The sequence below is a fragment of the Pygocentrus nattereri genome, chromosome 9, assembly GCF_015220715.1.
Source record: "Pygocentrus nattereri isolate fPygNat1 chromosome 9, fPygNat1.pri, whole genome shotgun sequence".
Classification (NCBI taxonomy): domain Eukaryota; kingdom Metazoa; phylum Chordata; class Actinopteri; order Characiformes; family Serrasalmidae; genus Pygocentrus; species Pygocentrus nattereri.
This window is the reverse complement of record NC_051219.1, coordinates 37,349,419-37,375,350: the sequence shown is the minus strand read 5'-3', so window position 1 is coordinate 37,375,350 and position 25,932 is coordinate 37,349,419. Positions and strand designations below refer to the sequence as shown.

Here is a 25,932-nt window from a genome sequence, read left to right as displayed (position 1 = left end):
ATTCTCGTTTCCTGCTCTTTTTCTTCTCTCCCTCTCTCTCTCTCAGGTGAAACAGATGGAGTGAGGTGTGCATACATAAGGTGCAGGACATGAAAGGGCCGAGTGGGAGAGGCCTGGACCGCTGAGCTTTAAAGTGTCAGGGAGACTTTTCAATAGGGGCGTATTGAGTAGTTTGAGAGCGAGCAGGGTTAGCAAGACTTCCAGTTTGCTCACAGCTTAATTCTGAAGTGATGCTGGAGTGTGGAGATTAGAGACTGGGGGGCAGGGAGGGGCATACAGAGCAAAGCAGGCTGGCTAAGGAATAGCAGGGTTACTATGGAAGACGATAATCTTGTATTTCAGAGCCTGGAGACGGCAAATGAAAGGCTTGGCTTATAAGAGAAAAACTTCCTGCGAACTGAAGGAAGGAATAAAATTGTCTTAACCATATTGACATGCACAGTGGAAAATAAAAGCCATTGTGTAAGAGTATAATGCACCCTCCCTCCAAAAAAAGAAGAACTATATCGAACAATGGTTTCAGTTAAAAGGATATGTGCTTTCCCCTATAACAGTCTCCTGCTAAGTAGTCTTCTTACCAATCCAGGTTATTAGGCAATCATGCGATCTGTCGGTGTAAGCTGATTGTGCGAATGTGGAATCCCCTCAGCGGAGATCAGACAGCCAGGCTCAGGTACATAATGTATCCTGGAATAATTATGGGATTTAAGGAGATGTTAGGCTTTGTAAGTGCTTTCTTTGTGACATTTTCGAGTGGTTGACACAGCAGAGTCCCTACAACACAATAGCCTTAGGGGCTGTTCAGAAGAGGAGGGGTCAAACTTCTTCAGACATGTTTTAATCAATTCATACCTTGTGGCAGTTTTTCCCTCTTGTAATGATAATGTTTTGGTGACCCAAAACACTCATTATCAACTAAGCACCAGGTCTTTCTTGAGTATATATATATATATATATATATATATATATATATATATATATATATATACACACACACACACACATACACACACACACACATGTATGTATGTATATGATAATACTTCTGTTGTCATTGAGTATACAGTATATACATTGATTTTATTTACTGTAGAATATTGATTGTAAGTCTATAATAAATATAGTTGCATCTTTATTTGAAATATATTTGTGTGAATATATGGATCTTTCTACTGAACTGGTTCAAAGGCATTTTGGCCTTTTAACTGTCTCAAACTTTAGTTTCTTACTTTTGCTTCGATTTGCTCCATACCTTAATTATGTTCATTTCATTCCAATATAATGATGATGTTATAATTTAACATTCATAACACTATCGAGACTTAGAGTAATGAATTAAACAAAGTAGTGATGGTTTCAGTGACGACAAGTGTAGCTAATTTTGTGATTAACGCATTAATGCTAGCCAGTACATGACTAGCAAACCCAGCTATGGTTGTACACAAATAAAATCACAATATTTTTCATTAAAACACAAAAAAGTTTACTTTAATCACAGAAAAACTGTGTTTCAGTCATAACCAGTCTTAAGGTTACACATGGATTTTCCGATTTTGGGACACATTTAGTTCAAACCAATGGGATCTAACTGCTCAGCATGTGGCCATGAGGGATAGGGTCTTACTCCCTGCTCTAAACGGCAGGGGTGTGGCTTAAATAAGGCTCCTCCCACAACGAAACCTCTTTGTGACATGAAAATGTGAAAAAACATTTTATTTTATTTTATTATTTTTACAAGTTCAAACCTTGGCGTCAGGGTTTGGGACAGACACCTCCAAACACACACTGCCTTATAAATGATGATGTTGGATATATTACTGTCTCTATTAATCCCTTGGGTTTAAATAGATTAGAACATAACCAGTCTCAGTACTGAATAAGTCTGAATACATAGTAGTTTTTTTATTATTATTATTTTGTTCATTATTTTTATTATAATAGTTATTATTTGTTATTATGAAACCACTGTTTGAACTAATTTCATAGAACGATGTTATTGTATCTTATATATAATATAGGCTAACATTCTCTGCCAGTATCCTGTAAGATGCGAGACAAATTGATATCAATTTTGTAATGCACATAAAGATTAATTGTACATTTAATTGTGGTGATGGTCCAATATGAATGTAGGCTATAAAAGTTGGGTTGTGTCTTAAGTAAATAACTGTGCACAAGCCAGAGACCATCCTTCACTTATCTAATTTCCAGTCAAAATGCCTGTTACGTACAAGTTGTTCATTTTCAGGAGATGTTTCTGAGGAGTTTAGATCATCCACTTGCTTAAGGAAGGGAAAAGTCAAAGGAAACTAAGGAGTTCCCAAAACTAGAGTTCAGAAATGACTAATACATATAGAAACAATGGGACTCCAAACCACCAAACCACCATAACTGTCACCATCAGATAAACAGCACTTAAGCTTTTAACTTGAGAGAAAGTCAAGCTCCACTCTTACTTTAAACAAATGCACACTAGTTTCTGTCCATCCTTCCACTGTGAGGAGACAACTCAGCGCTATGAGTCTGAAAGGATGTGTGGATGTTGAGAAGTTGTTAAAAGGAAACAGATAAAAAAACAATAAAATTTGCAAATCAAACAAAGAAGCTACCGCTGTTCTCAGACCAATAAGAATGCTGTCCTGCTCAGAGTTCAGGCGGAATAAATGAATACCCTGAATATGTTTATGATTATTTGGATCATGAAAAGCAGAAAATCCAACTGACTTCTAAGACTGAACTCAAAATGACTGAAATTTAGAAGTGTGGAAAAATCTCCCTGCAGATTTCTTTGAAAAACTGAAAAAAACTAGTCTACACTCTTTAAAATATGGTTCTTCAAGGGTTCTTTAGTATAGAAAAGGGTTCTATTTAGAGCCATGAGTTCTATAGTTCTGAATGGCTATTTGCATAGTGAACTGATTTGTCAGATTGATGGAGAATGTCCTGTAGGTGGTTCTGTATAGAACCTTTTAGGAAAGGGTTCTATATAGCAACAAAAAGATTTCTGCTGCTGTTACTTTGTCAAACTTGTAGCAGTAAAAGAACCCCTTTTGGGGCTGTATAGAACCATTTTGACAAAGATTCTATATAGAATCATCAACATCATATTCTTCATCGATCTAAATAACCCTTTCACAATGCAGAGAACCCTTTAAACCATTTAAAAAGATGATTCTTTGAGAATTCCTAGCTCAAAATAGAACCATTTTCTTTACTCAAGAACACGTAAAGAAGCATCTTTTTAAAGAACAGACGGACAGCACTAATGGAAAGCATTTAGTCTGTGTGTGTTTTCCGATGGACAAAGCAGCTGCTCCCCTGATAGCAATATTGCACATATCCGTAATTACTTTTTATGACAGCGCATTATGTTGAAGACAGCTGAATCATAAAGAGAGTCCTCAGCGCAGAATCACATACCAGTGAGATTTCATCACTGCATGCTGGAGAACCCTCAGAGGTCTTCTGACTAACTCCATCACAATGCAGACCTTTCTCCAATTCTCAACATCACTGAATGACTGAATGCACCTCTGCACTGTTACAAGGTGTCTGAACCACTGGCTGGTTTCTAACTCGTGCTCTCAACTTGTCTCGGGCCATAAGCCATGGACTGCACATTGACCAGCATTCAGAGGCTCCGTGCCCAGACGATGCTCTCATGGTCAGGTCTGAAGTAGATGGCCTGAGGCTATCCACCCATTACACAAGCCTTCTGTGAAGGCAGAGGCTGTGAAGCATGGCTGTTGTGACACTGCTTTTAAACGCTTCTTTATTCGCTCACAGCTCAGCTCAATTACTGGAAACTATTTTTAGTATCTTAAATCACGACGACTGTCAAGATGCTCTTGACTTCAAAGGCGCTACAAAATACTGCATTGTTGGGAAGGGGATTAAATCATGATTACAGTTTTTAGCAACATCAAAGCGCCTAACAGAGTATGTATGATACATGCCAATAAATATTCACACTTTTAAGAATTACTGACTAGAAATATTAACCATTGAAACCTGTGTATGGGCTGTTTCAGTTCTGATTTTGCTCGAGACATAATAATAGGGATATATAAATATAGAGAAATTTGCAGTATTTCATAGGATCCCTTGCCATTTGATGTTATTATATGTGTCATAATATCTTAAACAGTGTGGATTAAAATATTACAATTATTAAACTACTGCCAAAAGGTATTTTTGATGTTTTATTCAATATTTCTAGATTTCTAGAAACAAGAGTGAACAGACTAATAATAATTACACTTTAATTCCTTAAATCTATTAACAGTTCGTCATGTGCCATAAGATTTGATCTTCACTTTTAAAATATGATGAATTCTGGATTTAAATTTTATTATAACTTCCTTCTTAATATTTCTCAGTCATTGTAGAATCATCTACAGCTCTGTTCTTCACTGAGGACACATCTAAACCGCCTCCATCTGTTTTTAGTTTTCAGGGTTCTTTAGTAAGGAAAATTGTTCTATCTAGAGCCATGAACACTTGAGCATGAGCATGATGAAAGAGTTCTTGCTATCATGAAATGGTTCTTCACATTGATGGAGAATGTGTTGTACCTTTTTTGAAAATGGTTCTATATAGCACCAAAAATGGTTCTGCTATTGCGACAAACTTGGCATTGTAATGATAGAAGAACCCTTTTGGTGCTATATAGAACTCTACAGCACATTCTTCATCAATCTAAAGAACCTTTTTGAGGCAGAAATATCTCTTTAATCATGCAAAGGCTTCTTGGCGTGTTCATGCTTCTATATAGAGCCGTTTTCTTTACTAAAGAACCCTTATAAACATATTTTTAACAGTGTTCTAATGAACACAAAGCTGTTCTATTGAACAGGATTAATTGATTCTAATCATTTTAGATTTATCTGCAACCAAACCTTCAAATTGCTGTGTATTTTTCTCTAGAAAAGTTTAATTATGAAGCCTGAAATTATGAGCCTGAAGCTCCTCCAACTGAATTTCCATGTCTACCTTCTGTTCCCTGTGACAAAGTTTTCACACCCCATTTCCTCCCTGTTCCTTAGTCTAGGTTCTGCTTCCTACTTCTGTTCATCAAAGGGGGGGAGTCTGCTGTTCTAGGTGAAGCAGAAGCTACCTAGAATTCCAGCACATGTTCCCAGAGTTCTCTATACTCCTACAGTCATACAGTCTCCTCTTAGGTTTCAACCATGTGAAGCCATGTTTTCAGCTCCTAGATAACAATAAGAAGTCTCAGAAGAAATGGAGCTGTGATGGCCGTCCAGTTTTTTTTTTCTCCGAGCTTTAATCAATAACAGTGCTACAGTAAAGACATCAACAGGCTGAAGGTAGGAAAGCCAATACAAGTTCCCACTACGCTATTGTTTCATACAGCAGAATAAATTATGCCATGATAATATACATACATGCTGAACAAAAAGATAACAAAGCAAATTACAAAAGCTTGAATGAAAAAAAAAAAAACAGAACAAAAACAGGAGTGAATTAGATAGGAATGTGATGGACCAACTGAAGCTAGAAAGAAATTTGGAGAGGCGTAAGACCGCCAAGTCAAATAGTGCTTTAAATATCTCAAAGATAGATTAATGTTGGTGTTAGAAATGAGTGCTACACACTAAAAACATCTTACATTGCTTTTTTTTGTCTTTCCTTTCTTTTATTACAAAAACGCTTGAAGTGTTAAAATGAAATGCTATCAGTCTTTGCTGGCACGTGGTCGTGTGCCTGAGTGAGTTTGTTCTGTTTTCCTGAATATCATGACATGCGGTAGCCTGGGTGCCATGACATGACGTGGCCTTCTAACTGCTTGTCAACATTGTCTGCTTTCTGGTTGGTTAAGGCTGGAAAAGCTCCACCCACCAACCTCCTTAACCTCCATCTGGACTGTGTGATTGGACGGCACCCAGGCTAGACATGTAGAGTATGGATGGGTAACTCTCCATTGGTCCTGGACAGCAGGTAGAGGGGCTCTCCGTTCCTTCCCAGTTCATCCTGGTCATGGAGGTCCTCTCGTCGTGTAATGGTTTGTGAAGAGCTGAAGCGAGGTGCTCTACTGAGATGCGAAGTAGGGAATTGAAGGGAGTATGTAAACTCAGAATACTGATTATCCATGTGGCTCAAAATGAAAATGTGCTTCTGGAAGGGATTTCACATCTTCTTTAAAGGAGGTCACATGGATGAGTGATTTACATACAAGTAGCTTGTCTTTTCATGTCTTTGGAACAAGTAATCAAAAGAGTGCAAACAGAATGCAGTGTTTTTGAATTTATGCAACAGTTCGACAATATATTCTGTCCACTCTATCCATGGAGCTTGTTTATATCTGCTTTCTCATTACCAACCAATTCACACTCACACAAATAATTCTGTAATATGCAATATGAGCCACACGAAGCCACTTCAACAGTACATTTCACCATTTCCACTGCAAACTGTGAGGTAATCATTGCTGAACGTTCTGTGGTGGAATTATTGACAGAAAGGCAGTATAGAGGAGCAAAAAGGGTTAAAACACTGTATTTGGATGGTCCTCTATACGTGGTTTGTGTAATATCAGTATATCTTTAAGTAACATTCAACTAAATATTTATTAAATGCGACTGAACTTGAAGTTGCAGTTGAGTGTGAAAGCCTGAATTAAATCTATCCCTAAACCTAAACTTAACCCTAAACCCTAACCTCAATGCAAAACACATACTCTTAAACCTAACCCTAACCATAAAGGTGCTGATAATCAATTGAGTATCACTAGAAAGTTTGTTAATGACGTATGTCTCTGTAGATCACCTATAGGGAACCATCCAAATAAAGTGTGACCAAAAAAGTGCTATATACTTATGGAATGTGGAATAATTGACTATAAAAGATCCAATGAGATATTTGTCTTGTTTTGGAACTGAGCACCATTAAGTTATAGACAGTAGAAAATCCCAAAGAAAGCATACTGCCCTCACACAGCTTGGAAAACTAATATGTTTATGTGCAATTCAGGATAACTTGTGCTTTAAGATCATAATGATAATACTTCAATGGAATGGATTGTTCTTTATAATTAACAATCTGGGTTCAATGATTTAGGAATGTCAATACTTTCGTTTACTCCATAAGACAAAAATGATCATAAATAATACTGACGACTGCTCTTCCTCCAAAGCTCTCCTCTGCTTTAGGTCAAGAGGCAGGCTGCTGGTCTGTCGCTTTAAGACTGTTTATATTTCTAACCAATGTGGCTTTTTCCCCCAGTGGCCGATACATGTGGGGACGAAGGGGAAAGGGATTGGAAATTCTTGGAGCCCTCATTGGCCACTCTCTCCCAGAGGACTCCGCTGAGCTAGACACCCCACCGACTCGCCCAGATCTCTCGGAATGTCAAGCTTAAGATTAAAATGTGAAGGTCGAATAACACGCATTGCAGGCAGTCCGAAAAGCTATCAGCCTCTCTCCATGCACCTCCGTGATGTGTTAGAAAGCCAGACCTTTGCAGAGGAACCCAAAAGGACAAAATAAAAACATGTAAACAGAAGGTCATTACAATAATAATAATAATTCCAACGGTAATAGAAACAACCACAATCATTATATCAAATATAATCATAATACCATCATTTTAAGTCCTATGAACAACATGGTCCAAACATTTCAGAATGGGGCAGCGGCTGCGACTGCAGCCCGTGTGTGCTAGCATTGACTGCTGATGGGCAGGGTGCGACTGGTGCGGACCCAGATAATGGATGCTTGCTTTCCTCCAGCCTCTCTGAAACCCTGAAAGAGTCTCTTTGTTGAGATGGAGGTTGGAGAGGGGGGGCGCATGAGAGGCGGCACTATAGTGTCTGTTTATTAAATGGCTTTTGTATTCACTCAGCCAAAGGTCAGGAGTCTAAGGCTGTCTATGATTTTAGCTACTTCTCTTTCACGCAGCAGAGAGAGAAACGGCACAATGGATGGAGGGATGCTGGTGAAGAGAGAAGCGATGGTCAGGAGGACGAGTCCGTCAATAGGCCTGGCCCGTCTCCACTTGTAGCAGTCCCAGCACGGCCGAGTGTTCCCCAAGCTTCATTCTCCTCTGTGTGGACAAGCTCACGTTCTTCGCCAGGTAGTCTACCGCTGCTGCACACAAAAGTCAGACAAAAACATCTCAGATATGACCTTTGGTTTTATAAAGCATCTTAAAGCAGTGGTTGCCTGTCCTGGTCCTGGAATAGCCAAGCACTAATATACCTGCCTAATCAGCTAATTTCACTTAATCTATTCTTCTCCCTTAATAACATGATTTGTTAATGCCTTTGGCACATTCATTTTAATATGTAACAATCATGCTTGATAGATTTAAATTTTTTATGTCACAGACTGTTACAAATGAATAATAAGTCTGGTCACACTGTATTTGAAGGCTACCTACATAAAGACTTCATAATACATACATACACTGAATACGATATTTCTAAAGCAATACTTGACTATTCATAATCAGTTTATGCCAGTAATCACAATATGACATAAGATGTTTTTAGATGGTGAAGTTCACATAAAAGCCTTAAACTGAAGTGGTGGACAATCCACTGATGACACTATATATCAGCTCTGTGGAAGATTTGGATGCCTTGAAATTAAGTGATCGTTTTCATATATATTTTTCCATAAACAAAAATATATGTGTCTATCTTCTGATGCCCTCCAGCCTAAGTGGTCATATATGGTATATATATATATATATATATATATATATATATATATATATTGCCATATAGGTAAGTGTGCATGTCGATTACTGGAAACAAGTATTGCATCTTTCAGTGCTTATACATGTGTAATGAATTCCGTATGTAGGCTGCCTTAAAATAAAATGTTATCATTCTGAATTCCATTCTGATATCAATCTGAATTCCACACCCAATCAGAAACTTTAATAAAGTCAGGGGACTTTAGCAAAACTAACATCTTGCTTATTTTAAATATTGAGAGAAAACAGGATATCCAGGAAACGTGCAGGGCAGGGGTACCACTGGCTCACAGTATACCAGATGATAATATAAAGCAATTATTTGGAGCGTAGGCAGCACTTCCTAACCACTCACTATTACGCAGCTGACTAAGATGACGGCTCTTCTGGGAAACAAATGAACCACCTGTTCCCTGCTGTCATTCACTCCTGCCATACAGAGTTTTCGTCTGTGCGTTCCTCATTAACTCTGTCATCCCTGCTTTCTGCATTCCACACTCCTCCATCATCTAGCATCAAATCAGGACATGCTGCTCATTCAGAGATCTACATCATCCTTCCCTTGAACAAATGGCACCTGATTACAAAGTGTGAGAGGCAGAGAGCTGGGAGATAAGTAATCAGTGCCCACTTTCAAAGCAAAGAGGTTTTCTGCCAATTGCAAGAACTCCTGTGAAATACTGTAATGCCACAATTGTATTTCAAATCTGATAGAGTAGATTTAGACAGTAGGTCCACTCAATTTTGCACGCTGGCGCATACGTGAGTGAATGGCTGTAAGAAACATGAGTAAAAGGAAGAAAAGGCAGAGATTTTTAGTAGATAGGTAAAATGCGACTTGATCCAGCTGAAATGGTGTGACTAACACAGCACCTAAGGGCACAGTTCTCATCGGCCTGATCTGCAGCCTCGGTGTTTCGTAGAGATCTTTATCAGGAGCACGTGTCGGGACTAACCCGCAGGCAGATCCGGGGTCAAAGGGCACAGCCAGTCTCGCCCACTGCCTCGAACCTCAGCATTGATCTAGCTCACACCTCACAAGGTTTCAATTTGACTACACAAGCTAAAGACATTAGGAGTTTTAGAGTGGTGGAAAAAGGCACAGGGAATGGGCCAGGAGGTCACGAGGACAAACCAAGGGCAGCATGGAGCTAGTGGAGCAGAGGGGCAAAAAGAGAGGAAGCTCCAATTAACCCCCCTATCCACTTCCCTTTTAAAACAGATAGCCTACACAGGCCTCCCTCACTGATTAAGCCACTGTCAGACTGGAGCTGGGCATTAATTTAGAACAAGGCTGAACTAGTGAGAACTTTCACATAAATATTTGTCCTCTGAAATGGAAAAAATTGAGATAAACGTAACTAACAGAGACAAAAAGAGGTCTCAATTCAGTATACCTAGAGCTAAGATATTGAGAGCCTGATGTACTAAGGCTTTACCCAAAACTGGTGGCTGACGCTAACTGCTCAGCTTATGGACCGTATGCATTAAGCACCATATGTGTTCCTCTTCCTCCTGCATATGTATTTGTGGGATGGGATTTGTTATACAGATGCCGATGAATGCCTTCATTTCGTGGATCAGGTGTGATAGACTTGGCTTTGAGCAAAGTTCTCCTGAGTGGTAGATTTCCATGACCCGGATGGGGCACCCCTGCATTAGGGTCTCAAAGATGTGTTGTAGAGAGATCTACCCCAACAATGGTGATGGCATGGCTGCAATATTTAACAGTGCTTACTTAGGCAGATTAAAAAACACCTTTTAACAATGTTTTGGTTGGAAAGAGCCTCATCTTTAAGTTTATGCTTTAACAGCTTTAACAGTGTTTAGCATCTGTTTGAGCATACCTGCCATTACTACTGTTACTACATTGACCACATTACTACATGGGCCTTAGTGTCTGTATTCTAGCATTGACACAACAGGCCAAACATTTCTGAGCTAGTCAAGAAGCCCAGACATAATAATCACTACATCAGAATGTTAACAGTAGTGACAAAGACTGTGTACCTGGGCCAGAGGAAGTCAACAACAGAAGCTTTCATGATTAATGGGGAAAGAAACAGTCCCCCCTCTTTTTTTCTGGGGTGTGAGCATAAGCATGTTGGCATTAGCTGTTGGCCTGTCAAGTGTGTCGGATGCGTGCAGTGGCAGGCCCTTTGATATCCCCGGCTGGCGGGGGGAGTTATTTTCACCTCTCCTTCTTCTTTTGTGGTACGTGGCAGCGCCTGGGCGGGGCAGAGTGACGGTGCACACGGACGTTGCCAGGCGTCTGTCAGCATGACAGTAAGTAGCGAGGGTTAGTGCGCGTTAGTACGTGGAGAAAGGAGGCTGTCAGGAAGCAGGCAGAGTGTATGGTAGCTGCTGCATACCTGTGGGTGGGCCATCTGTCCATACTGGAGACACTCGGCCTGACAGCTGGCAAAGAGGGTAATCAGCCACGATTTAACTCTGTGCACTTTCACTCTCTCTCTCTCTATCTCTCTCTCTCTTTAGAAGCCTTTCTTTCCTGTCATACAAGGTTTACTGTTTAAATCCGCTTCAAAACGTGCAACTCTGCCTCTCCTCTTCCTCCCAGAGTCACTCTATCTGCTCCCTGGCACCCGCGGCCACGGAGTGTGCTCTATGCACACATGTACACTCCCTGCAGCACTGCACCATCTAAGCTGCCACCTCGGCCTCTGCATTTTAATGAGCCATCAGACAGGTACACTCTGTGAGATGTTAAGCCTGTCTTTGACTTTAACCACTTCAACTCTTAGGACCATCAGGTCCAGACTCTAATAATTGCAGTTGTATGCAAAAGTTTGAACACCCCAGGTCAGATTACATATTTTGCTGATTTTCTAAGATAAGTTAACATGTCTTCTACAGAGAACATGCTAAAATATAACATTTTCTACTAATTCCTGTGCACAACTTTAATATATTTGCTGAGTTTAACATTTCAGAAAAAAACAAACAAACATAAAACCTGTTATAAAATGTGCCACTATTTTTGCATGGGCTACATTTATGTTTACAATTTTTCCGCAAATATGTTAAATTCAGCAAATGAACAGTAACAATGCATTAAATGTAAGTGTCTATCTAGAGGACAAGTACTTATTTTGACAAAAAACTGTAATTTGACCACCAAAACATTTGCATGTAATCGTTAATAATGATACAATAGTGATAAATCTGGAGAAATAAATTTACTTTAAATACTATTTTGCCTGACATCACCATGCATGTACCTCTCCACCATGAAACATGGTTTTGGCCATTGTACTGGCTATTGTGAAATAATGTCTCAGGGATCAGATGATATATTCATTACTATTTTATGTAATAACCTGTGAGCTTTTAGAGGCATCAAACTCTTCAGACATCTGGTTCCTATCACCACCACTGTAAAAAATTTACTGTACTCACTCTGGCCGTACTGGCTATACTGGTAGCCAGCAGTTACGGGGTCCACGCTGTAGCTTGTGGTGCTGTAAGTGGGTGGGCAGTAGGACTGGGAGGAGGCCAGGCTGTCCGCTGTTTTGATGGGCTCGGAGCGCTGGCTGCAGCTGGCTGAGATGGGATTGGAGGCCTCCAGACTGCTGTGCAGGGGCGAGATGGAGAAGTCGTGCTGCGGCTGAGGAGCCACAGCGCTGGGGTTACTCAGGATGCTCATCACCTGCAGGCAAAACATAAGATGGCTACCATCAACAAGACTAAAAAAGAAAGAATGGCACTAATATAGCTCTAAAGCCCACTCTAGGCTGGCGGTACCCTTAGCAGTGCAGACAGTGATTTATTTGTCAGTCACTGGGAATCACAACAGAACTCACACAGTTCAAGGCAGGGGTTAAGTGGCACCACAACAGCAGTCTTTCACTGCATCCCGAGGGAGCATTTAGCAGCTTGGAAACAGTGTCGGAGTAAATAACACAGAGGAGTAGGATCGACAGAAGGGACCTTGGGAAGGAAGATGAGAGAGAGAGAGAGGGAGAGAGGGAGAGAGAGAGTGTGCCAGGGCTGTGTGTCCTGAGGCTGAGTACATAACAAGCTCTCAGGGAGGGTTTAATCGGAGGCCCTCAGCTATCCCACTGCCTCTGGCCTCATGAATGATTAAAACGTTTCAAATAATAAATGCTCACATTAGACGCCCCCAGAGGATAGATCAGCCCCCGTGCCAGGCCTGCTTCCCCCACGCACTGCCTTGTTCACATGCAACTTAATATGAGACAAAAATCAAACTGCACAGGGTTCTTCCCTCTTTGTTTGCACTCATCAGAATGTCTTCTTCTGTTTGCAGACGAGTGTAAACAATTATTTGAAAACAGTTGTTAAAGAGGAATTCCAGTGATATTTCAAACTTACTAAATAATTAAAGTCTTTTAGATATAAACAAAGTCATTCAGAGTGGTTTGATGTGAAGTGCTCCATTTTAGAGAAAAGTAGAGGGTCAGAATTGTTAACAGTGGTAGTGATAGGAACCAGACATCCAAAGCATTTAATAAATCTAAACGCTATGTCATGGAAAACTATTAGACAAAACTTCTGAAATCTGTTGCCTGACTTCTGAAATAGTTGTTAGATCAGGCACAAAGCATACTTTCAATAATCCATTCTTGGAGTGGTACACATAGGGTGTTGTAAGTCAAAATAGTACTCTAAATAGAAATCTTTTTTTTTTTTTGTATTTACCAGTATTTTACCATTATGCAAATTACAAAAACACAGAAAACACTTGTAGGTTCACTGATTATTTTGGATAGTAAATAAAATGGCTATATTTGCGCTACTGATATCACAACCCCTGGTTCCTATCACCACTGTAAAGGAATCAAAGTCAGTAAGTTTGCAATGAACCATTTCACATCTGAATACTGGTAAACTAATTTACATCTCAGTGATTGAATTTAATACACAACTTGAAAAATATGTGAAATTCCTGTTTAAATACTTTTCTTGAAGCTTGGCCCAAAGGTGTTTTAAACAGTTGAAACATTTGAGCACTGATGAGTGCTGTTATCACAACAAGGGGATAAAACGCAAGAATTTTTACCAAATTAACCAAATCATAAATATTCTCATGTGTGATACTGTTTTCCTCAATTTACATGTTTTTTAATATCTTAACTGACAAAGAAAACTTACTAACTTGTACTAAGATCACAGGACATCCAGATGACCAAAACTAGACCAACTCAATCAACACTATAGATGGAAATAGAAGGCTGCAAAAAGATGTTCAAAACGTCAGGAGGAGCTAGCTGGGGAGGCAGAAGTGGTGAGAGAAGAAGGGAAAGAGAGTGAGAGCGAGAAAGTGAGGCACGGGAGGGGCAGGAAAGTGGAGGAAGGAGGAGGGCACAAAGAGAGCGGCAGACGGAGAGAATAGAGCTACTCGTGGAAGTGGCTGTGTCTGCCACATGCTCCCCATCCGCAGGCCGACACAAAGCATCCTCCTCAACATCAGGTTCCCGTTGCGGCTCGCTACGCCCCACTGGCCTTTGGCCGTCTCGAGCCCTGGCCTGCTAAACCAATTAGCCTTTCACAGAGCTGCCGAGAGCTAAACCAGACCCACATGCGCAGGCCCAACAACATCCATGGGCTATTTGCTGAAGTTCCACACAACCTGCAAGTTCACAAACTAATTTACAAAGGAAAAAACATGCAAACAGTGGGTGTGCATGGGTTAATACACAGCCCTGAACAGCACATTTATCCTTTTGCCCAGTTCTGAGGGAAAATATGCCACACTTGAAGCACATTAAAAACATAAAAAGATTCATGGCTTCTGCACTGTATGTTAACTACATGAGTATAGAAAGTCCCTCTGCATGCGATGTGTGCAGTGAAGAAGCAGACACAGACTGTTTGATGAGGCACGAAAGGTGGGGGTTCGGGGGCCACAGCGGCTCGGTCACGCTGCCGCGAGCTGGAGTGTAACCCTGGACACGGGGCTGTGGGTCAACGCCCGCCACTTTCCACCTCACAGGGGGCTCCATGGCCAGCTGGAGGGGAGACTGACTTAACAGCCGCTTAATTAAGCCCTGATTATATTCAGCTCTTTTGTAAACCCGTTAAATTAAAAGCCTGCTAACGGGCCTGGGCAGCATCCAGGACCAGCAGAAAAAAAATCTGCAATTACTATTAAAACATAGAGTACTGTGCTAAAATCAGAGACTAACATTCATTTAATTAATTTTCAGTGAAATTTCCTGGAAGCCTCAACATCAAATATGGTATCAGTTTTTTCAGTGTTAAGCATGTCCACATGTTGCCTTTCTTACAGCTTCAGAGAGATTTAATTTCAGTTTTTCAAAAAAATATGCATATTTTTTATACACTTTTAAAGTTCAGTCTTAGTTAGTTGCACTTTCTGATTCTCAAATTTTGAATAACTCCAAACACTTTCAGTGATGTTGAGGCCTGGACTCCGAGGTGGCCAGTCCATTTTTCTGAGAAGAGCAGCAAACATCTTTGTTTGATTGCAAATTTTCTTCTGTTTTGTCTATTTCTTTCTTTCTGTTTTCAGTAACAGCTTCTATCTCTCTAGATCAAAGCTTTAAGTGTTGTTTGTATGATGCCGACAGTTTCGGTGGCCTATCAGGGCTTGTACCGTTGTTAGGAGTCCCGTTATATTACTGTTTTTTGATCCTCACAGTTTTCTAATCTTACAGTTTTCACTTTGTTTCATTTTATTCTCCAACTTTTTCATTTTTATCTTCTGAAAAATTATTAACTTGTACTTAATGGCTGTTTTGACTGGAAATAAAATAAGTTGAGATTGATCTCTGTCTTTTGCACAGTACAGTGTATGTTTTTTGTTGATATATGAACATTCCTGTGATCATAAAGAACCATTTAATCCTCAGAAAGTGCTTTAGACTGTTTGTCTAGATTATCAAGGAAATTGTGAAGAGAAACCTTCACTTTATCCTAAACTGTAATAAAGTCGTGAAATGCCATAATCCTCTGTGCTCCCTTAAACCGACGTTTGGGGTGTAATTGGAGGTAATTTTGGGTAATAGCAGAGCTGGAGTGGGTATACGCTCAGACTCTCGGCGGGAGTGGAGTTTTAATCAGATGAGCGGGGGGAGGCAGCATGAGGGGTGTCAGGGCAGAATGTGCTGAGGGAGGCTGAGAGAGCGCCGGGCGGCTGACACTTCCATTCAGCCCTGCGCTTAAGCAGCCTGTAGCCGTGCTGATGCCATTATTGCACTGAAAGCCAAATTATTCAAATCTTCAAATTTAGCATAACCTTATTGACATCAATTAAAGTGGCGAATGGAGAATATTCCAGGGCGCGGCGAGAGGTAGAGGCCTGTACCAGGAGCAGCCTCTCTCTCCTTGGTCCTGTCCATAGGCCATGATGGCCAATCAGCTGCAATTAGCACAGGCAGTCCAAACAGCACACTGCCACAACATATACTCCAGCAGCACCACCCAGCCTGGCATCCCTTGGTAGTGCTTATATGAGCTGCAGCCCTCACATAAGGATAGGCCAAATATCAGTATCAGCATCAGTACCTCCAATGGTGGGCATATTTTAGACAAAAAAAAAGAAAATAATGTTATTTCAAAAAATTCTTGTGTTGCATTTATCAATCTATTTGAGTGAGATCTTGCATTATGTATCCACTTTAAGTCTAAGAGAACTGTATTCAATTTGTGTGGCATGTACAGTACTGCACAAAATCAGAGACGACCCTTTATCTCTTTGATTTCCCGTCAAAACCGCAATTAAGTATATATTTAAGTAAATATTTCTGATAAAATTAGACATAACATAACCCACTTGTGTATGGAAGAGGAAAGTCAAAGGAAAATATATTAAGAATATGTTCTTGCTCCAGATCTGGGAAAATCCACAGGTGTTTCTGTCCAACCTTCCACTGTGACTTGACTACTTAATGCTATGGGTCTGAAAGGATGTGTAGCTGTCAAGAAACTCTTACTGAGAAAAGAAGACAGAAAATTTGCAAACACAACAAAGAAGCTGCTTGTGTTCAGAACAGAGTCCAAACCTCAATATCATTGATACTGTGTTTGGGACTAGTTGGATCCTGAGATGCTTCTAAGACTGAGCTTTGGATGTGTGGCAAAGTATCCTTGGAGATTTCTTTGGTAGACTAAAAGCAAATCTCCCAAAAGAATGGAATAACAGCAATACATTTTTTTATAAGCTACCCATTGCATTCTGTCATCATTTTATAATGCATGGACCAACAGAAAATCAAAAATTACTTAGAAAATCATGTTACATTAACATACAAAACATACAAAAAAGCATATAATAGTTTTTTTTACCTCTTATAAAGTTACCATTTCAAGACACGAGGGTTTGTTATATGATGATATATGAATTCACTGGTATTTCTAAGTCAATAAAAACAACATTAGAGGTAGATTTCGCTATGGTATGAAGTAAGAAATGAAAACAAATAATGCAGTTAACCTTGCCTGTGGGTAGAAACTAAAGACGAATATAAGTTGAGCTATGAGGATGGGGGGGATTGAGGGGAGGCGAAAGCCTGGCCAGGCTGGGGGTTGTAATCTATTATTTCCTGCCATACTACCATTGCTAAGTAAAAATCAATATTCTTTCCACATGTGTAACCTTTTTGTATCTGATATGGCTGGTGGGAGGAAGCAGGAATATTTGCCAATCATCCTGGCTGACAAACAACATCCCCAGGCGGTCCAGCTCAACAGCCCCATGAGCACCAGAGGACGAAACAGCTCACACTCACAAAGAGCGAAAATACCCGACAGTCTGGAACACACTTAACTTTCTCTGTTCCCTTCAAACTTCCCTCCCCCACAACCCCAAGTCCCCTCCTCTGTGTCCCTCTCTCTCTCTGTCTCTCTCTGCCTCTAACTGTCTCTCTCTCTCTCTCTCCCTCTTTCTCAGCGGTAGCTGGGCTTTCATTTGTTGTGTGAGAACTGCAGGAGTAGATAATGCCAGGCAGGATCCAGTTTAAAGGACATAGCTGCAGGCATCCCTTCTCTCTCTCTCTTTCTCTCTCCCTCTCTCTCTCCCCTTCCTTTCTCTCTACACATAGATTACTTTATAAATAACAATAAAAAGCAATTAATTCGCTCAACTTCAGAGGCCCTCCAGCCTGCGGTATTGTAAATGTAAAACTGGAAATTGATACAATGTGCATCCTTTCAGATAAATAAATGGTGCATTCGCAACCATTTATTTCACACAAAAAGAGAGCTTTCATACGGTCCTAATTTCCTTAACTGTCAAATTATATTTTTTGTCTGCCTAAGTGTTTGACGCAGCTTTACTCCTTGTTGAATTTATTAGCCAGAATGCAGCCGGGCTCGTGCGTAATGCAGCTGGATCACAGCTAAAACGTCATGTGACTGCAACAACAACATCTCACTTTTTCCACTTGTTTCCTCTATAAAACAAGGGAGACGGGGATTTAACTGAGAGCAAAGCTTTACTTTGTGAATTTAGCATCTTATGCTGTGTTTAATCTAAAATTTCTAAATTCTAATAATAACTATAAAGAATAGAAAAGAATTGAAGCATTTTTAAATCTCTTTTCGTTCACCTCCTTTTCGTGCAGTTCATATTTCAGGCTTATTTAGTCATTGTTCTAAAACTGCATAATTCAGTCATTGTGATGTAAACAAAATCATTTAGAGTGGTCTGACTTGAAATGAGGCACTGTAGAGAAACATATTTCCCCACAGTGGTGGTGATGGGAACCAGGGGTCACAATGTCAACAACTCAAACTTAGTCCTCTGAGTTTATATATGTACTGTTGATAGTGGTAAAATACTGGTAAATCGGAAAATCTATCTTTTCTTTGGGGACTATTTAGCCTTACCCTGTCTTCATAACTATTTCAAGTAACAGCTTTCTGTGAGGTGGCTTCACAGAAGCTTGGTGGACATTTGGTTCCTATCACCACTGCTGTGAAGAATTCTGACTCTCTATGTTTCTCTAGTACTGAGCATTTCATATCAAACCATTCTGAATGATATTGTTGACATCTTAATAGGTAAATTATGCAGAAATCTTGAATATTTGCTATAATTCCCCTTTAAACATTACTTTGTATAACTACAATGACTTATTCAGTAACAACTATGAAACTATTATTAGAGTGAGGAGCTGAAGTCTAGACCCTCTGACATTCTTAAAAGGGTTAAATGGTTTAAGTTTAAGGGGTTAAAATGACTAGAGTAGCTGTGCTTTTACATCGAATGTTGAGCAGTTTGAATGGGCTAGAAACAAACAGGCTGTGTGTTAGAGCTTTGGTGCGAGGCGCCCAACAGAGCTCAGCTCCACAATAGCATTAATGATAATAAAGAAGACCCAACAGCATCCTCACAATGAAGGGCAGAATCGGGCCGGTCCACCTGCCCGCTGTCTCCTCTCGGCTTAGGCCCAGGCGGAGGAGAGAAGAGAGGAGGACAGGAGGGGCCTGAGGACAAAGCCTCCTGGAGGAGTGTGTGTGTGCGTGCCCCAGGGGCAGCCTGCCTGCAGAGCAGATAGGACTCCCCTCAGCGAGCTTCTCAGCACAGCAATTCAACTGCAAACACACACACATAGAGCTTTATCCAGCCTAGACTGGATTTGCCAGAGTGTAGGAGCCTAGCTGTAGTTTGACTGGAGAGAAATGCCTCAGAGCAGTAGCCCATAATATAGCTAAGCAAAGGGTCACCTGTACAAAAGAGCAGCCTTGAGCGGCGCAGAAGGTGTCAGGAGGTTATCTCCACACTGCAGGGCCGTCATCCTCCCCTTATCCACACCAAGACACTTCCCACCGCACTCGCACAGATTAGTTACTGTTGATGAGTGGGTTTTTTCGGCTCTAAGTGGGATGATCATTTCAGCATAAATATATTTAAAAAAAAAAAAATACACGACACACCTCCAAAGAGATATTGGATTTGTCGGATTAGGAGGCCGAGCACAATGTGCTCCTGAGTGACATGAACACGAGAACATCTCACTCACAGACAGCGACATTACATTTTTTTCAGGGGGAATATCTGATGCAATGCCACAGTAATTAAAGCAGGAGATAATGCTATTCTCCAGCAGGCAGATGTATTTCAGAGAGCGCCCATAATCCTGCTCCAAATCCCAACACCCCCGTCTAACCGGCAAATGATGTCAAGTGGAAGGCCTGTGTGCAAGCAAACAAACAAATTTATCTCGGGATATTTAAGAAAAACTCTCCATTCCAGAATATCTGATGCAATTGCTCCCTGACTTGAGAAACACTGTGGCAACATTAGTCTGGCACCTGCACTCACAATATCAAGCGGTTCACTAGGATCGGTAAAACATCATATAAAACCTGAGACTGAACTGTTTGCCGACGTACTCATCCACTATTAGTCTGCTCTTACTGCCAAGATGACCAAACAGTGATGAGTGGAAGACCCTTCCTAATGTCTGAAACTGCTTGATCTTTGACCATGTGATTGTAGCAAATGGTGTCATTTTTTTACAGCAATTTTTAAAGCAATGGATTTGGTGTAGATAGATAGAAACAGGTACACAGGACACTCAGGCCACTGGGTCTATACATCTGGTATAAAATTATAAATTTGTTGCCAGAATTGTAGAATTTCATTCCAAAATGCTGTATATTCATTTGTCCCCCTTTAAAAGAATAACAGGACAATGGAAAACACATTGTATTTCTCTCATAAAGGTGGTACTTATCATAATGTAGTATTTACATTTTTTTATATGTGTAAAGCTCTTTCCTAACAATGTATATCACAAAAAAAATCTTGCATTTTAGAATAAATTCCTTCTATTATAGAATACATTGTATTTACTATTAAAAATTAAAACCAGTCAGGTTTGTACTCATCACTATTATCCAGTTTCTTCTCTATTCTCACCACTGCAGCCATAACATCAGACTACAAAGAAATGCTCTGATTTCTAGAAAGTTACACTTACAACTCTTGTCAGCTGACAAGATGTTCCAGATCTGGCAAAACAGGCACTTGATCTTGGGTGGGACAGAAAAAAACAGTTGCTTTGTTATTATGGTGGATATTTGTGGATGTAAAAAATCCATTTGTATACATATCCAATGCAAATGACCACTGGGCCACAGGTTTTGCATTTTTAGTGGCCAAAATAAGCAATAGGCAATGTCGACCCCTGCAAAGGACATTCCTTGCATTCATTTAAATAGCGGAAGAATGGTTGGGACAGGTTGGATATCAGACAGGTGCTGAAGGAAGCCTACAGCTAAAGCTGCCCAACAGGTTATAGATGTAAGGGTTGGAGCGATTTTCGCTTTACAGGCTTCACTAAGCACATTTCTGTCTGTTTCTAGGGTTTAAATTGTTGCCAAGCAATACTGTATTCAGTGTTTTAAACATGTAGTGTCTGGGTTATAGTGACTAGGTTTCTGATTACATATTTAATCTGATAAATGAAAGAGTTCAAATTACATTTCAGTGAACAATACTAGTAGTAATAACTGATGATGGTTAAATAAAAGTGTATGTAAGTGTACAAAATACAACAACTAATACATTTCTCAGATGAAAGCAGCTGCATGCATCATCCTTGTCACTGTACCTTGCACTGAATACATTATCATCACATAAATCACCAATTACTGCCCACCATTTCCCCTATTCCCACTGAGTCATACTATAAAGCCCTAAACCATTACACCTGTTCAAAGCACTAACCTAACCATGAGGATATCCTTGACATTCGACTCAGTCAAGGTGGGCAGTCTGAGAAACAAAACCAGGCCCTCATCTGAGCGAGAAAACAATGGCCATTTCTGAAATAAACATGATTGCATAAATTCAATTAACGGTTTTGTCACGGCTGGAGGTAGAGCTGGGTAATTAGCCTCGATTGCAGTCTGTCTCTCTCTCTCTCTCTCTCTCTCTCTGTTTCGTCTTTCTGTCCTTCTTCCTCTTTATTTCCCTCTCTCCGTCTCACTCTCTCTCCCTCTCCAACCCCCCCCCCCCCCCCCCCCCCCCCCCCCCCCCCCCCCCCAGTGGCAGAGAGCAGATGACAGAGATGATTTCTTCTGCTGGCTGTGTGTCACTGCGTTAATGGGCCACAGCACATTAATTGAAAGTGAAAAGGGGCATTCGCCAAAAAAAAAAAAAAGTGAGGGGAGCAGAGGATGGGGGTGTGGGGGGGTTAACTATGGGGATAAGGGGAGATCGGCCTGTGAAATAGAGCAGTAGGAGGAGAGAAGGAGCAGAGAGGGGGAGGGGAGGAGGAGAAGGGCGCTCAGGGAGCCTTTAATTGTTTCAAATTAGCCATGTGATTGACAGTGACAGAAAGTGGGCATTGACAAGCTGGGCCCTGATGAGAGCGATTAGCATGCAGCCAAACAAGCTGTCAGTTTTAGCAACACGTTAGCTTTGGGAAATATTGGGCATATGGCTCTTTTAACCCCTGTACAGCAAGTCAGACTCCTAACAGACTCTTTAATCCATGATTGGTGGATGAATAAAGACTAGGTGGTCTTGCCTTGAAGTATATATATATATATATATATATATATATATATATATCATACCAACAAAATGCCACTACTTCTAATATTGTCATTGTCATATCAAAACCTTGCTATTCCATGTTTTTCCTCTGATTTTTTTATGCCATTTGAAAAAGCCAGCTTTTCTTTACATTGTGAGAAATGTTTTTATGAAGAATGGACCAAATTGTTACATTAACATACATTAAATCAAATCATTAAAACAGCATTTTGGAGATTTTCTGACAGCAGCAACATAGATATGACATATGAACCGTAACAGTTTTATTCATTTAATCAAGAAATGTACCAAATCATGTCTATTTCTCCCCACATATGTGAGAGGAAAACAAACATTTGGCTGAATTCAGTGCACACAGAGTCTCACCAACAAACAGCTCCTAAACATCTCTAAGTGCTACACGGCCCCTCACTAACCAAAGGTTAATGCATCCTATTGGGCTGACGTGCAGTGGTGGAGTGCAGTGCAATCCGATTACTTTCTCCCATATGTTTGCAGCAGTATGGGATGAATTCAGGCATGAGGAACAAACATCCCCCTCTGACCTCTCCTCCTCGGCCGCCTCAGCCTGGCTGCTTCCATGCGGCCGCCTCCACCAAATTACATGTCTGCTGTAAATGATTTTCACAGGAGTGGATGAGAGGGCAATGCACGGTAACTGGGTCCAAGAATAATGCAAGGTGGATACAGGAGTAGGCGGAGGTGGGGAGGGTGAGAGAGGTGGGGGGGGGGGGGTGGATTGTTTGCTAAAAACAGCAGGCAGCAGGCACAGTGAAGAATGTCAGGTCAAATTGTTCTTGACAGTGTTAATATCAGCACCTCATAGAGATAATTACATGTAAATAAACAGTGAAATAGCTCTCAGCTGGAGACTGGGAGCGAGAGCAGAACAGTTAGTGTCAGCCAGCTGGGGACTCCAGCACTGCTTAATGTGGGGAGAGAGAGAGAGAAAGGGAAGGAGAGAGAAATGCAGTCATAGGCCTACGGCATGTCAGCGATAAATGCATTCAATCCCTGTATATATAAAACTAAAGCAACACTCCAGCTTTAGTATAGCCAGGAATCAAATAGACTGAAATAAAGAAGAGCAGAGGACCAGAGAGCAACGTTAGTGGCAGTATGTTTTGTTGGGTCGTAATATTAATCAAAGATTCACACCTGTCAGGCTGGTATCTGGAACTAATACAAAGCATGCACTCTTAGACGACCCTCAAACCTTTGGTGGCTTGTGCAAGTTCATAATTATAGCTAAAGGTGTTTTCCTACTGTTTATAACACAAACTCTGCTCAACATGCTCTCACGCAACTCAGAAACACATAAATTGCCCTAAAGTTTAAAGACATTCTTAAAATTAGACAACAAAGAGTGATGAGCTGTGGATTATGTTCACTTTTTTCCAAGAAATTTTGATATTTTTCCATACTTCTTGGAAACACTGCCGAAGTTCAGTCTTTGAAGTTGGTTGCATTTTTTTGCCTGTTTTGGTGTTTTAGATGTGCATTTACCCTGTTTTGAAGTGAATGTAGCTTCTGAACAGCTACACTTAAATTCAGACCGATAGCACTGAGCTGTCTTACAGTGGAAGGAAGGACAGAAAACAGTTTTTCTAAGCTGAAGCATGAGCTGATTTTAAGACCAGAAGGATGGAAGAATTAAGGTAATAATAGGGTTCATAAAAGTAAATGTTGGACAAATGAAATACTGACAGATCTGATTTGATCTTTTACTTAATGTTGGAGGCTGTTGGAGGCTTTTCTGTAATTGTGTATTAAATATCTGTTTCCTGCTTGAGAAATGAGCAGGTTGTACTTAATGGCTGGAAATAAAATAAATGAAACACTGGGCTATGCTCTGGCATAGTAAATAAGAGGCAGCGTAGTAGGATAAATCAGCAATAAGACATTGCTCTGCATTTTATAACACAGAGGAATATATTTGACAAAACAAATTCAGCCAGCCATTATAGTACACCACAACAAAATTATATAGTAAAGTCATCTCACCCAGAAAAAACACCCAGAATGCACTGGCGTACAAGCCACCACTCAAGACGACATAAAGAGCCCATGCTCTTTAATAGGCAAAATTTTTCAATCTAACAGTCACTTCTATTGCGTGGGACCATAGTGGAGTCTATGTGTTGGTCTCAGCCTGTCCCTACTTAAATCCTCATCTTCTAGGATTTGCTGAAATTTATATTGGCTGCCTCTGCAAGATAAATGTAAATCGCATTCCCTTATATTTACTATTTATCAGGATGCAACAGCTCACTTTCTGCAGGAAATATCTCTCACCCGCACAAACACCCTTGAATTTAAATAGCGGTTTTATTGTCCGCCGTAGCCTTTCATCTAAGCAAGGGGAATAATGTTTCCTCTCTGGGGAGAGAGGAGAGAGAGAGAGAGAGCCAATGATGGCGAGAGGGAAACGAGAGAGGGAGGCCAGAGGACAGACCATTGAGCCAGCATTAAAAAAACGGGGGGAAAATATAGAGGCGAGTTGGCAGTACCTCATTGTGATGGATGTGAAGAGGTTTGGAGAGGCAGAGAAAGATGGTGATATGGCAGTGAGTGGACTACAAAACATGTGGCAATTAAAAATGTTGCCAGACTCAAAGTAGATATGCTGGCCAATGCAGTTTCTTTTTTCTTGCATACAAATCACTATTTGGACAAACTGGTGGCTAGCACATCGAACAACAGGAAGCACAGTGGACAACATTAGGAATCAGGAGATTCCTTCCATTTGTTCACATGCACAGCTGCATTCTGAATATGCTCACATAGCTCTCTTTCTGCCACTACACCTCACTAACTAAAAGACCCAGTGGACATGTGGTAATTTACGCATATAAAGCCACTCAACAGAGTGGCCACAACGCCTTTTAAATCCCACAGTGGTGGGGAGAGAACAGAGGCGAGCCTGCATTCATTTGTATCTGTGTGACCTGAGAAACATACTACCTGTGATTAATACGAGCATGGGGAGACTCCAATTCCACTCCAGCATGAGGAGCGGGAGAGAGAGGGAGAGAGAGGGAGAGAGAGGGGGAGAGAGAGAGAGAGAGAGAGAGAGAGAGAAATGAAAAAAATTCATGCAGAAAACATTCCGCCAGTGGGTATGATTTAAATTCCCTGATTTTCTTGGCAGCTTCCAAGCAGGTCTCATCTCTTTTTTTTCCCAAAGCTTCTTACTTTTTAATTCTTGCCAAATTGAAACAGCATCTGTATTTAAGATGAGTTCTAATTAACAAGCATTTTCCTCCCCTGCTCTCGGAGTACGACGAGGGATGTAAATATGTGCATTTATTAAGGCTTTTGATTTTTGTCGATGGATGGGAGACGGTGCCAGCTGACGCCGTGCCCAGCGAAGAGCTTAATACGGCAGCTCTTAATAAAAACCAAACTCACTCATTGACATGCAGGTGCACAATGTCTTGTCAAAAGCAAGAGGGGAAAAAAGAGAAGGGAGAAAGAGTGAGCCAAAACTCAATCTTTTTTTTTTCCTCCCTATCCCCCCCCCCACATCCCCACCTACCCACCCTCCAACCCCCACCCCCAAAAACATTTTCTTTTTTGGCAACCCCTGTGCAGGCTTCTTAAATATAATTCATCCAGTTTAAAGTGAGTGCGGTGCTAATGGGAGAGCGAGCGAGGTTTGAGTCCCCCCTCCCTTATCTCTAGCAGACAGTTGTCAGGA

General features: G+C 40.7%; 1 protein-coding gene across 8 annotated transcripts in view; it reads right to left on the bottom strand.

The window, feature by feature from the left end:
- Nucleotides 1–5,253: 5,253 nt before the first annotated feature.
- pax7b (paired box 7b) overlaps nt 5,254–25,932 on the bottom strand; it is a 65,387-nt gene continuing 44,708 nt past the window's right edge. For 4 of the 8 annotated variants that reach the window (XM_037541503.1, XM_037541505.1, XM_037541502.1 and 1 more), the window contains exons 8-10: nt 12,137–12,386; nt 11,092–11,137; nt 5,254–8,106 (exon numbers count right to left, since the gene is read on the bottom strand). In XM_037541503.1, the coding sequence (XP_037397400.1) occupies nt 7,974–8,106; nt 11,092–11,137; nt 12,137–12,386 (429 nt within the window). In that variant the 3' untranslated portion in view covers nt 5,254–7,973. The remainder of the gene's footprint in view (nt 8,107–11,091; nt 11,138–12,136; nt 12,387–25,932) is intronic. The other 4 variants (XM_037541509.1, XM_037541508.1, XM_037541506.1 and 1 more) reach the window with 1 other exon arrangement.